General features: G+C 35.2%; 1 protein-coding gene across 1 annotated transcript in view; it reads right to left on the bottom strand.

The window, feature by feature from the left end:
* DIAPH3 (diaphanous related formin 3) overlaps positions 1-18,512 on the bottom strand; it is a 213,683-nt gene that overhangs the window by 177,314 nt on the left and 17,857 nt on the right. Inside the window, exons 3-9 of the mRNA XM_036393070.2 lie at positions 14,617-14,790; positions 11,028-11,132; positions 5,678-5,808; positions 3,589-3,663; positions 3,341-3,410; positions 2,819-2,955; positions 2,268-2,373 (exon numbers count right to left, since the gene is read on the bottom strand). Coding sequence (XP_036248963.1) covers positions 2,268-2,373; positions 2,819-2,955; positions 3,341-3,410; positions 3,589-3,663; positions 5,678-5,808; positions 11,028-11,132; positions 14,617-14,790 — 798 coding nt within the window. The remainder of the gene's footprint in view (positions 1-2,267; positions 2,374-2,818; positions 2,956-3,340; positions 3,411-3,588; positions 3,664-5,677; positions 5,809-11,027; positions 11,133-14,616; positions 14,791-18,512) is intronic.

Below are 18,512 nucleotides of genomic sequence, written 5' to 3'. Positions count from 1 at the left end.
TTAGCAGAAGGAACATACTTTCATTAAAGTTTAACTAAAAAAAGTAAACAGAAAAGAACTTTTAATGAGTTTCCATGTCTACACAAGATATAGCAAACTAAATAGCAAAGCATTACCTATTTGCAGGAACTTCAGGCTAACACTCTCAGCAAAACCAAATGAATATATTTAGCATAAGTATTTTAGCAGAAGTATTGCAACAGTAACATTTAGAGTAAATTTTCATTTTTTCATTTTAAACAATGCTTCTATCTTCTATATTAGAGGATAACAAAATACCAGATGGAGGTATAGTCCAACTGAGATAGAAGGCATAACTAGTAGAAACAAACTTTTTTTAATATCTGAATAGTAGTCCTAGAAAAATTAAAATTGCTGCTGCATAGGTAATTCAGCACTGAAAACTTCAGCACTGAATTGGTTATCTCACCAGTGGTATCTTGCTCATGGAGCTGAGCACCCCTGCAAACAGTGGGTACCCATCATGGGTAAAATGAGAGATACCAAGGATTAACTTAACTTGCCTGGTGGCTCAAACAGAGTAACGGCCTGCTTTAAGGGGAGTTTCACATGCATTTTCAACTATAAAGAGAAGGAAGTTACAGATGGTAACTTTTTTCTGTATTAAATCTACAGTAGTTTTTTTTTTTCCTTCATCAAATCTACACAGATGCAAATATACACAAGCCCTGAAAATTCAGCATTACACTCAAAACAACATCCTCCTAATTTCAACTTGGTAGTCCTCAAATCCTTATATGCTCTACAAAGACTCTTGAATTCTCTTAACTTAGATACAACATCCTGGAATTGAAAAAAAGAATTTTTGTAATCTAAAGTACTGAATCAATGAATCAAATAATGATGAATGAATCATTAATATTTTTTAAATCAAAATATTTTAATTTTTTTTAATATCTCAGAGAAAAATTGATATCTCAGAATTTTTTTGAAAGTCCATAAAATTCATGGATGGTCCAGGGAAACTGTGGATGCCCCATCCCTGGACATGTTCAAGATGAAACTGAACTAGGCCTTGAGCAACCTGGTCTGGTGAAAAGATTCCCCCCTCAAGGTACCTGGGTTGGAAGCACATGGCCTTTAAAGGGCCTTCCAACCCAAAACAGTCTATGATTAGAAGAGAGAAGGGACAATTTTTCAAAAGATAATTCCATTGGTACTGGAAAAATTGAACTACAAACAATTCTCCACCTGCAAATATTCCTTTATGGTTAGCTTTTCTGTGAGACAAATGAAACAATCAGCAACTTTTATTGTCAGGCATGAACTATTTAATATAAAAGCTGAGTAATGCAAGCATTTCTTTCAAACTTTAATCTTCTACTATTTTTGTAATAGTAACAAAGAATTAATGTGAGAAATGCAAGCACAGAGAGCTACCAAGGCCTCAAACACACAAGCTCAGAGATAGAGATGGATACAGTGTTTGACCCAAGACCTTGGAGAAGGCTTGAAGCTTTAGAATAGAATAGTGAATCAGACACAAATGAGCAGAAACAAATAAGCATCAAGATTTGTAGTTTAAGCTGAAATATGTTTTAAGCAAGTAGAAATATGTCTCATGTAAGCAAATAAATATGTTAAGCAAGATAGTAGAAGATTTTAAGGATTTTAAATTTTGAACAGCTCTCAGTTCAACCTGATTACATGAATATCAATTAGTTCATATCTACACTCAAAGACCAATGATTTATAATGATCATTCAAACAAAGTTAATACTTTGTGCCTTCCTGCAGTAAACTCTACATCCAACTGAGGCAAATTGAAAAAGAGGTGCAAGTTTTCTTTCCTCAGACCTTCTGAGGGCAATTTTATGATATCACAAAGTGACCATGAAAAACAGACCTCCCAATGATTTAAAACATTAATTATAAAATGCAGTTGCCTAAAAACTTGCTTTTTTACTATAATCAATATTCAGTTTCAAAAAATATTTCCAGAAGTGATATGATCTTGTTGCATCCAAACATTTGACTTATCCTTTATTTTAAATATATACTGTCTTTTGACTCGCAAAGCTAAGATCTCAGTGGAAAATCAACAAATTGACTTGCAACCCCCCCATGTTTCCAGGCCAAATCTTCCCATGCCACACCTCAAAAGACAAAATTATAAACAATATTCCAAAATTTGACCCAACTTGAAACAGTATTCCTACTCCCTTTTATTGTAATGACTTGTTCAGTCCAGAAAACCATGTAATTTTATTTTCACTTGTTGCAGTGATTAAAAAAAAATTACTTACTTGCAGCTGAACTGAGTTATCCTGAAGACCTTCTACAATAGGAGAGAATCTATCAACATTCCTCTCCTCTGCTGCTGCTGTTACAGCTTCCAATATTTTTTCAAGGCTGTGAGAAAAGAGAATAATTTCACTCAGGAGCGATATTTAAACTTGTTCATTTGCTATCTTAAAAGACATGTTGCCAAATTATTCACCTGCCTCAATTTCTTGTAAACATATTTAGAAGGTTTAAGCAATACTTGTTGCCTATAGAGATTTTTGTAACCAAAGAATGACTTACTGGATTACAAGGGTTAAAAAAAGTATGGTAAGAAATAGTAAGCAAAAGAATTGCTGCATAACTATTTCCATCTAACCAGTACATCCAGATGTGAAAAAGAAAACTCACTGATATGGCCATGATAAAAAAACTCACAAAGGTATGCTGAAAACAGACAATATAATACAGATACTACTTTCAAACCTAAATTGAAAATTTTATCATTTTATTCAGATATAATTTGGGATATTGTAAAATTACCTTATATTTCTTGCTTAAATACAGTACTTACATGTTTTCCTCCCCAACAATGCACATTGCCGATAAGAGTTTAACTATATCCGTCATCATGTTAGTTTGCTTGGGATCAATTGCTTTGGCCAGCAACAAAAGGCTCCTCTCTTCTCCCAAAATTCTTTCCAACCCATACTAAACAACAGAAGAACATTTGTAAGGGAGGGAATCCAAATGACCATCAAGTATCTAATTAATGACATCAATAGTTCCCCTCAAATAAGTATTTCAAATGACATTTTAGTCTGTGAACTAATCAAAACAAAAAAAAAAAAAAAGAGAGAAAAAGTCCCAAATAGGTCCCTTATTCTGTAAGAAGGGCATATAACAGCACCAAAAGTTTTCATTAGTGTCTTGCAATATTTCTGCAGAGAAAGTGGCAGACTTCTGGCAGACAGAAAGAAAACCACAACCGACCAACCCACCACTTCACCAAACGGCATATGGACTTATACTCATCAGGTACTTTATCTAATTGAACTGTAGTAATTTTGTTTCTAGAATAAATAAAATCCCATACCTTATTATTCATGAAGGCTTTCAAACACTGTATAACTTTATGCTGACTCCTTTTCACAAGTCTGTCCTGACTGAATAAATCAAAATTTTAGTGTAAATAAATGCTCTTAATATAAAGTTAGCTTTTCTTAATATTTAAAGACTTTATATTAAGATATTTCTATATATAATTAGATATTATATATAATTTTATATTATATTTATATTCTATTTATATTTAGAAAAACTAATTTTATACTAAATACTTACTTTTTTGTCTCAACCAATCGTTCCAAAACATCCAACAGCAGTCCCAGACCTTCTTGGCCAAAGTTTACAACCCAGCTAGGAGGGAGAAAAAAGACATTTCAGAAAATTGACATCTTGAAGACTAATCATAGTGAAAGAAAATTATCACCATAAATAAAAGCACGCATAACTGGGTGGTGTAAAACCCAAAATATCTCCAAGAGAACACAATAAAAATTTAAAATTTCAGCTACTACCAAAGGCATCTTTTAATGAGGTTAAACCCTTGGCCAGTTGTTTCTTCATATGACAGATGCCTCATGGTCCTGTTTACTATTGCTCAAAACCCCTTGATATCAAATACAAGTAATGCCACACTGACAGCAGCACTAACAATTACAGGAAGAGAAAAACATATATTTTTATATTTCTTTTCTTCTAAAAGTGAATACATTATGAAAATAGATTCTCTCTTTCTTGGATGGGTGTTTTATTCTGAAACAGATTAGGCAAATAACTGGAAACTATTTTTGTCAGATCTGGCCCGTATCTGTCCTAAAGATAATCCAACAAGATTCATTTTGTATTAGCAGAATTATGAGCAGCCACTTTGCTGCACATCCAACAGCTGGGGATGACTGACTAATATACTGATGCATTCTTACTGTCTTTACCTCTGCTTCCACAACAGAACAAAAACTACTTACAATACCCAAAGAAAACACTCAGCTTTTTGTCATTCTGACAAAATACTAAGTTATCAGTGCCTCTATTTTCAATGTTCTTATCAAAAAGGTCGTCTTAATGAAATTCAACCTGTTACAACTATTACACAAAAGGGGAAGAAATAGTTGTAGATCACTAGCTATCTGTAATAATATGCACAGCTAGATCACTTGAACCACTTTTAATGAATGAACTGTGATAGCAACTATGAGGTCAAAGCACCTAAATTATTTACCTGAAGATTAGTGACCAAGATTGTCCTTTTAGAAGCTTACTTTTTATAGTGATGGGAAAAAAAACACAGCTTTTTGCAGTAAACCATGGATTTCAATATTTGTTTCTAAGTACCAGAGATCAAACAACTCAGTAACACTTGATTTAGATTTTCTCTGTGAACTAAAAATACAATTTACAAAAAAGACTAATTAAAAACCCTTTGTCAGAATAACTCAGGCTACTGTAAAGCATGTTTCCTTCCACATAAACCATTATATATTCTAAATAAGACAACTCAATACAGAAACAAAATAGAAAGAAAGCAGCAAATACCCATAGAGAAGACCCATATCAGCAACTCTCCCAAACCAGACACAGAGAAAAGAAAGTTGTGCAATCCTTTTCTAATCACGTCCCAACATTTCATTTACATTATTTTAAACTACAACCTAAAGAGCTTCCCCAAATCATGTGTACAACCACTGTCTTAAACGGTAACTCTAAACAAAAGGATTTAAATAGAATAGAATAGGAAAAAATACAATTTAATGAAATAAAGTCAGCATTCAGAAATCAAGCTGCATGGAACAAATCAAAATTAAGACTTATCAATGATTACTGAAGAGTTAAACCTTCCTTCAATAAAGCAGGTAAACAAAGGTTGTGCTTTCTTCTGAATAGATAAACCCTACAGGTACAGAAAAAAATACCAGAAGGAAGGAAGGATGAAAGCCTAAAGTACACTGGACAGAAGCAGCAGCACACATTTGGAAATATATATGTTTCCTGGTGAACAAACTTACACCAAGGTGCCTAACTCCCATTATTGATTACCCTGACAAAAATAAGTTAGAAGATCAAAGACTTGGAAAATATTTCAAAAATTAAAATGAAAAACAACTGACTACTTAGCACTAGAAAACAAAGGGAACTGCTTCTGCACCACATTTAATTTACCTTCTCTTAGTATTACCTTGTATAGATCAGCCAACTCTATTAAAAATAACAGACCTACAGAGGATACATAATCAATGAAACAGAAAGAAGTTAAAAACACTCACTAATGCATACATACTCATTAACCAGAAAACCTTCTACATATCCATTCATTTTAATCCATTAAGAAATTAGAATATGATTAATCTCTTCAACATGTGCTAATGATTACCTGACAGGATTACTAGTCAAGGACACACGGAGGGATTCTAAGCAAGTGACTAGTCTTTCATCCGTTGACCCAGATTTTAAATCCTGAATAAATTCTTGGGGAGAAATCTTCCTACTGTTCTTGAGACTTCCCTGAAACACAAAAAAAACCCACTTGTTCTTTATTTGATGCATATAGAATTTAAACAGATTATTATTAATGGCTAAGTTTCATTTCTGTTCCTTGAAAAATATATAATGTAGACCTGAAAACCTGTAACTGATGCCCATCTACTATTTGCCAAACACTGACTAAATTGGGTCATTTTATGAATAAATTTATTACCAGCAGACAAAAACAACAGGCATGAAATGTACAAATTTATCATACATGCTCAGTGAAATTAAGTTTTTTGTTTTATTGAATGGATTCTGTTTATGCATTGCAAAGATCTTCATAAGTCAAGAGTCAACAGAAGAAAAGACCAATAATGATTATGAGGTCCTCTGAAGAGATCACAGGATACATGTCCAGAAGGGTGACTACACTCATAGAAGCATACAGAGCAAAGATGCAGCATACCATATATTTTCTACAGAACATATCTAAATACAAAAAAGCAGGCATACAATGGTGCATAAAACTTAGATTTGACTTAATTCATTGCAAGACTCCTTTTTTCAAAATAGAAGTACAACTGTCATGTTGCACAAAGAGACTTACTAAATACCTCTTGATTAACTAGTGGCTTAAGTCAGTAACTGAAGAGAATTAGATTTGCAGTGCAATAATAACTTGAAATTATTCAGTGTAAATGGTGAGGTAGTCTCATTATATTATTATAGCTAGTTTCATACAGGTGATGTTTTCTCCCTTTGTTAGATCCTCAGGAAACACTGAGAAGTAATCTTTTCTTCTATGAAGTAGATGATCAAATAGTTTGTAGCAAAGAAATTAAGTTAAAAGCTGGGAAGTGTATACAGACAGACCAGGCTGCTGAGCTGCCATCAAGAGGGACATCAACAGACAGGAAAAATGGGAAGAGGAATTTCAGGAAGTTCCACAACAGAAAACTGTAAATCTTGAACCTGAGGAGGGATAAACCCATGCACCAACATGTGCTGAAGCTACCAGCTGGAATGTAGACTTGTAGGAAAATAGGGGTTGTGACGAATGACAAGCTGACCACAGGTAAGTGCATCACCAGCTGGTTGAGGGAGATGACCCTTCCCCTCAGCTCAGCAGAGGTGAGACATCTAGAGAATTCTGTCCAGTTCCTGACTCCCCAGCATGAGAGACATGGACATATTGGAATGAATCCAGAGAGGGCTGTGGACACAATTACAAGAGAATCTGTAATACGTGGAGAGGTTGGTAGAACTGAGATTGTTTAGCCCCAAGAGAAGGCTCAGGGGAACCCTATCAGTGAAAGGACAAGAAGAACAAATTGAAATACAGGAAATTGGTTAAACATAAGACAACCACAAACTTCCCCCCTCCTCCCTCTGTTTTCTTAAGCATGAGGCTGGTAAAGCAGGTTGCTCAAGCACACTGTGTAGTCTCCCCTATCAGAGATATTAAAATTGGAATATATAAGAAGCTGGATGCAACTATCTCTAGGGTCTCTTCCAATCTAATTCTAAATACCTGCTGCTAGCAATCCTCCCAAAAATATAGCATCTCATGTTATATTTTGAAACATCATGTGTAATACATGTCATTCCAAACATGCTTCTGAACTTATGGATATCCCTACTTGCTTAAGTATGAGGGTAACTTCCAATAACTCCACAAAAAAAAGTAGATGAGATGTACAGCAAAGGATGAGGGTTGAGGTGAGAATCTGGAAGACAGATCTAGGAAACCCAGAGAAAATTTTTAGAAATCAGGAACAATAAATGTTCCCACAAACAAAATGAAACTCAGTAGTTTCAGTTTTCTTTCATGGCTCTTACCAGCTGGACTCTGCAGAGATAAGATAACAGACTGACTAGAGACAAAATGACCAAACTCCCAGCAGCCAAAGTATTTAAATAAATGTTACAAAGAGTTGGAAATTTCAAGAAGTCTCAGAAATTCTGCTGGCAGCTCCTGATGCGCATACACTACTTGATAAGCACTACTTGTATGCCTAAGCATAAGGATTAATATCCTGTGCGGAGAATCTGTCATTTCCAGTGACTTCTCCCAGCAGTTCCTGCTGTAAAATTGACAAAACTGATGTAACCAAAATACTTGTAAGTTGTCAGTAAAATTTTTTTCTTTTGATGCACAGTCATATAGGACAGTTATATGGACAGGACATACAGTTAAGATGGTTAGAAGATATTTTGGAAGGAATTTAATATAATCAACAGCAAATGTGTGCAGTAAAAAGGTCACATGGGACAGGAGCCCAGTCAGACTAGAAGAATTCACTAGAATGACATTTCAGAAAGCCTTATGTGACCCATCTGAAAACAGTGCCACACGCAGTGGAGACTCGCATCAACATCCAGAGAGTAACCAGTCATCCCATTTCAGACTCAGTTCCCCACTGGAACATCACCCTATGCAAAAGAACCAGTAAACATGTCTGTACAACAAACTACCACAGTGCTAAGTACCACTTATTCATATTATGCCAAAGTTCTGCAACATAATAAGAATATGATACATCTGCCAGCGCTTAAATAAAATGAGAGCTGCATTTGGTATCAATTGTGAAACAGATTATATTAGCTGTATTTCAGCATGAGAAAAGCTGCTTAAGTTCAAAATGTTCAAGTTTACAGAGAAACAGGAAATATCTTGAGGCATCAGTGCCTCTAGAAACTTAATTGCTCAACTGAAGAACAACTGGTCTGTGAGCAGATGCAGCATGAAGTCAGCATTAATTAATCTACTTAAAACATCACAAGGGCACAATGTGAACAACAAAAACAAAATACTAAGAAGAAAATTCACTTTAAAAACCCAGTTTGTGTGTTTTGAACATATAAAACAGCAAAAACGATGGCTGAGTAACATGATAGCAATGCATTTTATTTCCCCTTGAGTATTAACTCCATAACATGAAATTTTATTTTCAAAACTTTTCTGCAGATATTACTATGCAAGGAGGTGTGCTTTGTGATTATTGGAAAGGAGCTGTGCACTTCTGAGAAACAGAAACCCTGATACTGAGGTCAATAATAAAGCTTTGATTACAGTAGAGCCCACTTGGATCACCAGAGACTGTTTCATTTTCATTGATTCATTAGAGGTGCAGTCTCTGTTCTTCATTTTGATAGTTCTTCAAATGGTAACTGCTTTAAATGAAACATGCTCAGTACTCTCCATAACATTTGTGAATGAGGATATCTTTCCCAAGGCGAAATATCTTAGTACCCATCTCCTTAAAGTCCAAGAAGTATGAAAAGAAGTATGAACAACCAAAAGAAGTTACTGCAGTATCACTCATAGAAGGAGAGGCCCAAGATGGGATTAGTTGCACACAATAGTCAGGAGCTACAGGGCATTTCACCTGTTCCAAAAAAGTATGACACTTTCACAAAGTCAAGGTACACCAAAAGTTAGCCAAATACTCCTGGGGTGCAGTGCACTATTCTCTCTACTCAGAAGGCACTCAGTCCAACTAACTCAAGGAATGAAAGAGCATGCCTGGAACAAAGAGTTTTCAATGGCAAGGTTTTCAATTTCATCCCAATAGCTCCAGCACTAATCTGAAATCATCTGCAGCACAACTGGATTGAAGTACTGAATCTGTGTCTCGCTGAAACAGCTTCTCCCAGTACACAACAGGTGAATGTCACTTCCAGTAAAGACACAACAGCAGAAAGAGAGTTCAGGAAAGACAAATTTGCCTGCACGGATTGCTCTTTTGTCATGTCCCACCACAGAGAGAGGAATACATGGTCTAGCAGCAGAGGGAAGAAAAGAGAAGGGAACAGAAAAAAGAAAATGCTGTTGGAAGCCTTAGGAAAACACACAAGACAACAGTGTGTGATAACAAATCATTGTCCTGGGGGAGGAAACAGACCTGTCCTCTTCAAGAAAGTACCTTATACAGCTCCTCTGGGCATAGTGCAAGAAGCTCCATTGCCAAAACACAAGTGTGACGACATCCAAAGAAAAAAGGAAAATTGTGAACGGCACACAGAAAGAAGGACCTATGAGACATACTCTGTGGCCAAGAAGCAAAGACATGAAAATCTTTCTCTTGACAAAGAGAGCCTTAACATCACCACCATCAGCATGCTATGATTTCAGCAATAGATGTGAATGCAGCAACTCTGCACAGCCAGTTATGTTCTATTACCACATACTTTTTAGATCAAACAACTGAGGTCTTAAAATACATATAGAGCCTAGGGGTGCCAATGATATATAAACCCTCACATACTATTTTGGGTAGAAAATTCAAGAATGTTTTAAGATCTACTCGTCAGAAGTTTCTTGATTTCCCATGCAATATCTCTAAAAAAAGAAAAACAAGCTAGACCTAATCTTCTGGTATAAAGGACCTGTTAAGACTAGTAGTTTTGATAAACTCATCTTAAATAAAGTAATCTCCAGGCAGTTAGGTCCTGCACTAGGCATACCTACCTTACTAAAAGTGCTAAAGCTTAACACTAATAATTATACATCATGTGAAGCAGACAGTAAGATAAATATCTCACTTAAATTACTTCATTTAATGTTTTAGTTTGTCAGTATTTAGTTGTAATTACATCCAGATTATTTTTACTGATATCTCTAGTTACATACAGCAGTAAGAGTTGAAGATTGAAACACATGAATTCTAAAACAATCAGAATATCTGAGGACAGGATTAGCTATGCAGCATTTAGCACAGGAGTCAGTTCTCACTCTGCAAAAACTAAGCAGTTCTTTTATGCCAAGTGAATCCTTAATTTAGCCTTTATATACAACTCCTTGCATTGCTTTAGAGCAACCAATCATTATAGGTAAAAAATGGACAATAATTGATTTTGTGCACAACACTTTCATTATCAGTTACTAAGTAACATCAAACATGAACTCTATTTTAAGTCAGGCATGAAAAAGGCTCATCAGCTGAGGAATTATTTTTAAACAATGCCAGAAAAGAAAAAAGTTCACACCAAACTTTTGCAAGAAGTTTTTGCAGAATCTTTCCATCTCTACTCTTAGCCATATCTTTACCAAAAAGAAATGCTGGTTTCTGTATAGAAGACACATTCCAAGTACAAGTGACTATCTGCCACTATAACTTGTAAAATAGTAAGACAGACACAAACATTTTTAAAGAGCACTATGAGAAAGAGAAGTTAGTCAAAGGAATGTAACATGCATGCATCACTTTTTCTGGCCAACAGGAAATAATGTAAGCTTTTAGTCATTTACTTACAGACTTGGAAGCAGTGCTAATATATTGCATCACCATTTCTTTTTTGGTATTAAAATCTTTTTCTCTCAATGGCATCTTCTTGTCTTCATTTAAATTCATATCCTCCTAGAATGGGATAGGAAAAAAAAGAAAAAACACTCTTAAATACCATACATCCACAGAATTATTTTAATGTAAGAGACTGACTTAAATATAGACACAAAAATACAAACTCATACAAGTGAAAGCTGTTATACAACTTTTCATAAGATGTTAATCAAAACCATAAAAATCCTTATACATATTCCCTCTGAACTCAGACTGAAAAAAACAAAAACAGTCAATTATACTAGGATTAACAAGTGCATCACAACCATTTTTAGTACACTCTTTTCTCAGGAAAGACCTACAGTTTCACACATGTGTGCACCAAACTACAGAAGAGCATTATTTAATACTTCCCAAAACATTTATAAATGTACTCAAACCAGTATTTTACATATTTTTAATTTATTCCGTAATTCTCTTCCTCTCTTCCCAAATGGTTCATCTTGGCAGCAGAATGTGGTTTGCACTGAAACAAGTTCACAAATTAATAATCACATTTGCAATAAGCAAGGCCAAAATTCTTAAGGATTAAATCAAAACATTCAACCATTATCAAAACCCCATCATAATTCATTCACCCCAATATAAATCCAGAAGTCAAAAAGAGTAGAGAGACCTACAATGAAAACCACACAAGTGACACTTCTGAATGTCACTAGCATCTATGACACAGGGAGTTCTACTGCTCCAGCCTAGAAATGCTCTGATCATTGTAATCAGTTGCACATCTGTGAGAAATGGCATTTCTCATCATGGTGTAAGTTCACAAATAAAAGGGAAAAGAGAAAAAAAAATTAAAGTTTTCAGGAACAATTAACAATTTTGGCACAAACATATAAAGCACATACAGCATGTGATTTACTATGTGCATTGCTCAAGCTTAGCAAGAATTACTGCAGTTATTTTCAGCTGAGACTCACGAGGTGAATCCTCATCAGCTTTGGCAGGAGCAATGCTACAAAATCAGTGAGTAACCCATCTTGATATCAAAGTTATTTCACCTAGTCAGAAATCAAAGACAAACAGTACAGACAATCCTTAGAATTTGTACTACACCAAAACTCAAGTTTCCTTGTCCTTCAATAGCTTTCACGCTGAGTAGAAGAGAATGAAGCACAGTTCCTAGAAACATTTACACTTTTGTATAAATCCAAGCTTTGAGAAGTTATTGCAGAAAATGCTTGACCCCTGTCCTGGTTTCAGCTGGGATAGGATTAATTTTGAACTTAACTTAAACTAAAAAAAAAAAAAAACAAACCTTTTCACATTATCATGTAGCTATTGCAAAGTCCATTCTTCTATTTAAAATAGCTTCTTTCAGACTTGCTCTTTCATGTTTTCTGAAAAGCAGTTTCTAAACTTAAATAAAAGTATCTAACTTCTAAACACAAAAAAAAGCCCCAAGAATTAAGAAACCTATCAACATAAACTATATTCCATAAGCCTAGGTATAACAGCAGGTTAATTTATGGGAAATAGTCTGTCTGTGTGTGCAGTAAAAAGTAATATCTTTGTTCTTGTTTTTAACAAAAGAAACATCATTGAGACAATTAATTTATACAGACTAGAGTGATACAAGGGGCACAACAGATATTGCTTAGTTAATAAAATACTTCATCCCCATCCTTTATCTCTTAAAAAACTGAAATATATTCTACAGGTAAGCAGTACCTCTTTGGAAAAGAAGAATACATCATTTCACATGGATATTTTCCTAATAGCACTAACAGAAACTAAAGGAGGTATATGACAATTATTATCTTTATTGTCTGGTTTTATGAGCTCTTTCATAATTTTTGCCATGAAAACCACACAAGATGCCACTGGATAAAATAGTGGGAGAAGGAAGCCATATGCATCCAGGAAAACCCCAAGTACAAGGTAAGACATTCAGTAAACCCTAAGAATTGAAAAACTTCTCCCTTCAGTTCTAACACATTGACTATTTTTTTTCATACAAAATTATTTCTAAAAGTCTGGCTACAACAAATTGTTCAAATTGTTCACCAATCCACCCCTCCAAATCACTTAATTTGATCAGAACAGCAAACTAGAGGCTACAATATATAATTAGCTATGTAATCTACTGTGACTAAACTAGCTTTATTCCAGCCCATTCAAATGTGGATAATCTGAAAAATCCTTTCTGTAGTGCATGTTATAGATAAAACAACACTGATAAAGTAGCTTAATACAAGTTTAAGTGCTTTGTTATTCAATCAAACAAGGAAAGCATTCAAATTATCCAGATGTCATCATTACTTAACATATTTTGCCAAGTAGTTTTAAAATTGGAATTAATTACTCAAGGATCCATGGATATACGCATCTATATTTATCTAGACATGCAGTAGTAGGTTCCTGAGGATTTATTGAAAGTTTCTATTTATTTATGGCACAGTACAACATCACAGACTACCCTATACCAGAATGTCTGTAGGATGGTATAGAAATACAATCTAAATGCAAGGGGTGTTTTTGAAGGCACTCCTTCAAGTTGTATTAAAAAGAACTCTCCCATTTTCTGAGCAATTATCAGGGACAGCAAAATTTTTAAGAGAAGCAAGACATCAAAGAAAAATGAACCATTTGGCAAGAAGTACAAATACAAAAGTTGGTAACAGTTAATTATTCCTTTCCCTCACCAGTTTAACCACGAAAACCCTGAATGTTATCCTTCATTTACAGTTCTCAAGAGTTCTACAAAAGCTTCTTCAAAACTAAACTATTATCACTGAGCACTAGGAAGTACAAATTCCACAAAGGTACTTCTCTCATTGCACATTGCATTTTCTCCACATGCCAGTCCCTGGTAGTCCCTTTGTATTTCAAGAGTTCCTTGTTACTTGCTGTGAGGCAGAGAAAGAAATAATAATCTGGGCATCATTCTCCTTGTTAGTGTTCTCTTGTGCTCTTCAGATTTAAGTCACTCTTTTCTCATGGCCATTTGTGTTTAGTTTTCAATTGCCCAAAATGTCATCATCACGACAAAAAGCTCAACCTACTGAGGTGCTACCAATGCCACGTGGTCTTTGTGACTGCTCTTTTGTAGTGCACTAACAATGACAACTAAGGAAAGAAGCAAATTTAAAGACAAATGCTGCTTTGGAGGCAATTCTTTCTTTTTGTGCAAGAGTGACATGGCATATAAATTGAGAAGTAAATGTGACCGTGAAATTTGAAGGCATAAAATCTCTTTGTAAAAGTTTCAGATCATCTTAAAAGGAAGAAAGATCCCCCATTTCTTGTTCCTCCTCAAAACATGCTGCATAATCTCATTTCTAATTTCTGTTTAAATATATTGGACCAAAATTTTGCAAAAATAATTCCAATACTTTATTTCCTGAGAAACACCCTAATAAATACACAATTACAACTCACAACAACAATTATATTAAAAATTCAGGTAAAGATTAGAACACATGCACAGAAGAATACTTGTTCCACCTATCACTTAGCCATGTTGTCATTCTTTAAGTAAAAGAAAGTGTAAGACTCTTACCATCATTTTTTCAAACAGTGCTATGATTTCCCTTTCCGACAGTGGTTTTGTAGCAAAATCCTCCAGGTCCATGGGTGTGGATGACCAATCTGTAGAGTGTGACTGCTTCATATGTGGCAGAGGAGGCCTTTCTTTTTTACTTCTTGGAATTCTTATACTGGCAAATCTATCCAACTGAAAATATAAAAGGTGTAATATATCACATACTGTTTCCGTTCCGTGTAACCCTAATTAACATGGGTGTTCTTGGAAGTTGAAAATCCTTATTTTTCTGTGGTAGCTTACCTGTTCTTTAACTGCCTTATTCTAAAGGATTTTCCTAAAGATACATATGATGGTCAGTTGCCTAGCACTGGAGTTAACCAACCAGAATCCCATTACATTATAAAGAAATCATGCAGAACATCAGAATTTTACAGAAAGTTTGGAGGAATAGATGTCTACAAAACCAATTTATGAAGAATTCTTTCCAAGCGTTACATGTAGAATATGAGAAAGCAGGCTGATTTACCAAAAGCATAGTTTTAAAGTGGTTTTAGTTACCCAGAAACAGCTGTACTCCTAATATGGCTACAGAATATATAGACATGCAAAGAAACTACTTTTTATTAAAATACAAGTTGGCATAACTAAGACACTGTTCTATTTATTTTCTTTATATTTCTATTTCTTTTTGCATCATGTAATACAAAATTTAGTGCCTTTGTTCCAATTATTTAGAAAGTCATTTTGGAGAAACCATTGACTCCTCCATTAAAGCTACATAAAGTATGTTTATGATTTCATGAATGATCCTTATGACTAATCCCAAGCAGACATCAATCACTCTGGCTTTATTAACCCTTCCAAGAGCCAAAAACCTTCTTTAGAAAAGTGGTTTGGGTTGTGGGCTTTTAAACTGGTTAGATATTTACCAGCTTTTTGATCAAGAGTTACTAAATGAAACTTTAAACATTTTCCATGCTAGAGCCTGTGCTTTAAGGCACACGGAGGCAAGGACCAACAGAAGGCAAAAGCAGTGGACACCTAATGAGATGTGCTACATCATCATCTTTGTAACACCCTTTTGAACACATACAAACAGCATCACATTCCTCAACACAAAATAAAAGTTACGGAAACATTTGATGCATAAGAGATTTTGGACAAGATTTCAACCATATCAACTGACTTCCGTCTTGGAATGCTATGCAAAAATATTCTGAGGCTTCAATATATCCTTAAGATAAGTATCTTGAGACAAGTACATCAGTTACCAAAGTAAATGACAAGTAAAATTATTATAGCATCTGTGGAATTAAGATCAGAGAGAGCAAAGAAAATCAGTAGCAAAAATTGGGTACAAGTCCTCCACTCCAGTCAGAGCAAGAATTGAGTATCAGACATCCATGAAGAGAGGTTTAGAGGAAAAATATAAAGACTTTAATTCTTCCAGTTCAAAATTGAAAAGAAACAGTTTTTGGAACATAGAAATAGATTGTAAGCTACTCACAGATGGTTGTAGAACATGCAAAAGCAGAAAATTAATATAGCATAAACATAAAAGAGCTCAGCATGGATGATGGGGCCCTTCTGTGTCACATCAAACCAGCAGGCAATGAGGAATGGCATACTCTACAGGAATAATTACATAGGCAAGACCCAGGAAGACAAAGAATGCAACAAAAGCAAAAGGGAGGCTAACATCACTGGAAGTGAAGTAGTAGTCATCAGTAACAAAAACCATCTTACATCTTGACTGGGAAGCAATTTCCCTTCCTGCTTTTAAAATCAGAAGTCTATGGTAAGCATGGGGAGATGAAGCCAGACTTCAAACTGAAGTGACTAGACAGGAATTGTAAAAAAATCCTATTATTTGAGACTTTTCTTTTCAAGCAATGTCTTTCATAAGTACTGATGAAAGGCAGCATGCCTGCTCCAAAAAATGAGTTAGCCAGTAGCTTCTCCATGCCCCCATATCTTCACTTTTAAGTGCATAACCTAAGATACAAGCCATTGTATTTGCAGCTGGTTCACATACAGACAACAGGTGTAGAGGGAAGACACTTTGGCTAAATAATGGATTTCAGCCCATGAATCTGTGAACAGCGAACAAATTACATTTAAGACAGCTGTGCCCTAAATTCTTTTTCCAGTATCTCCTGAAAAATCTCAGTCCCTTCTTTACCGTCTGTGCTCCCCAAGTGTCTCCTCTTCCTTCTCCTGCTCCACACAGCAGCAGCAACAGAAGTTCTGGCCAGGCAGAACTGCATGCAGTGCCAGAGGTCTCCAGAAACAAACCGCTCCCTTATTCAGGGAGAAGGGCCTATTCCTCCTTGAAAAGAGATATTTCACTTGTTCCCATTTTTAGTTTATGTTTTGGTTTTAATCTTCTCTTGAATATCTAGTAGATGTTTTGCATCATTATACATTATGCTGTAACCTTTATATTCCCCATATTCACCAAATCCTATACCACTCATCCTAGAGGAGGAAAGCACATCTTGGAATATATTTGATCAGACAGAACATTTAAGACAAATTGAGATAATAGGATTATAAATACATTTAAACATGTGTCAAAGTAATTATTTTAAATAATTTAAAACAATGCAACCTAAAAAGAAGATTCCCATACTTTAATAAAAGGGAATTCATAACAAGATTTGCACAGCAGTAGAGTGTGGATATTCTACATATACTTCCCTTTTAAATTATACACTGATAGTGCTTCAGAAAAGTTAATACTTCTCAGTATTCCACACAGGCAAATAATTTCATGGTCCACAGAAAGCACTATACAGAAAGAATAGAAATTTCATTGCTTGGGTGTAATGAAATCTACCACTGATGCTGCTGGCAATCCAAGTGCATAGAGGAGGAAACGGCAAAAAAAAGTTCAATACTCTTCCATGTTACACCACAACATTTTAAATCAGGCTAACCAACAGGCTATAGCTAAGCTTAGCTTTGATACAGTTTCACTAGAGTTTAAAGCAGGTTTGACCTTGCATCTTTTCTATTTTTTGGTATTTATTTTATCAATGGATACATATAGATGAATACAGCAATAGTGCTCTAGGAAATTAAGAAAAATATCTGTATGAGCCAAAATCAAGCAACCATCAAGGATGAATGGCAAGGTTTTATTGGCTTATTTCATAGGCTGACTATTATTCCACTGAGAGCTCATGAAATAAGAAAGTGATTTTATGCCCCACACCATGGCCCTGAAAAGTCAAAGTTACACAGAGATCCACAATACAAACTTTCTGACTCACCACACTTACTAATCAGGTCCCTAGAAAGTAAATTTTTTTGTGCTCTGATTTTGATCTTAGTGATGACTTCTTATACCTTTCTCCATAAGAAAATAGTATATATTGAACTTACACATTTGGTAATGCAGGAATCAATGGATTAGTTACCGCTAGAATAATTTTTGGCACTACAGCTTATCAAGACATCACCTATTAATAAAGCTGCTATGCATGCAGGAATGAAAGGTGTTACTTCACTGCCACCCTGCCTCCCTCATCTCTCCCTTAATTAATACATCAAAACACCTATTCCTATATTAAGAAATTCCTCAAAAATGAAATCCAGCACACACATGTAAAAAGCCACATTCATTATCACTGTAAGTGATGGCCTTAGTAACAGCACTGAAAATGGCCCTTGTGATAGCCCTGCTTCTTCCTCCTCTCCACCCTCTCCAACCTCCTTGTTCTCCTTGACTGCTTTTGCTAAATCTTTTTTGAACAGTTACCTTCATATACATTTCTTTTGCTTGTGTATAGGGCCAAGCAACACCAGCACATGTTGTTTCTCTGCTTCAGTGGCTCTGTCATCAGGCTTGAACTAACCACAGTGTCTGTCACAGTGACTAGAACAGCTGCGGGCCTGGTGTCTCACTG

Source organism: Molothrus ater, chromosome 2 (genome assembly GCF_012460135.2).
Source record: "Molothrus ater isolate BHLD 08-10-18 breed brown headed cowbird chromosome 2, BPBGC_Mater_1.1, whole genome shotgun sequence".
Taxonomy (NCBI): domain Eukaryota; kingdom Metazoa; phylum Chordata; class Aves; order Passeriformes; family Icteridae; genus Molothrus; species Molothrus ater.
This window is presented reverse-complemented; position numbering and strand designations above follow the sequence as displayed.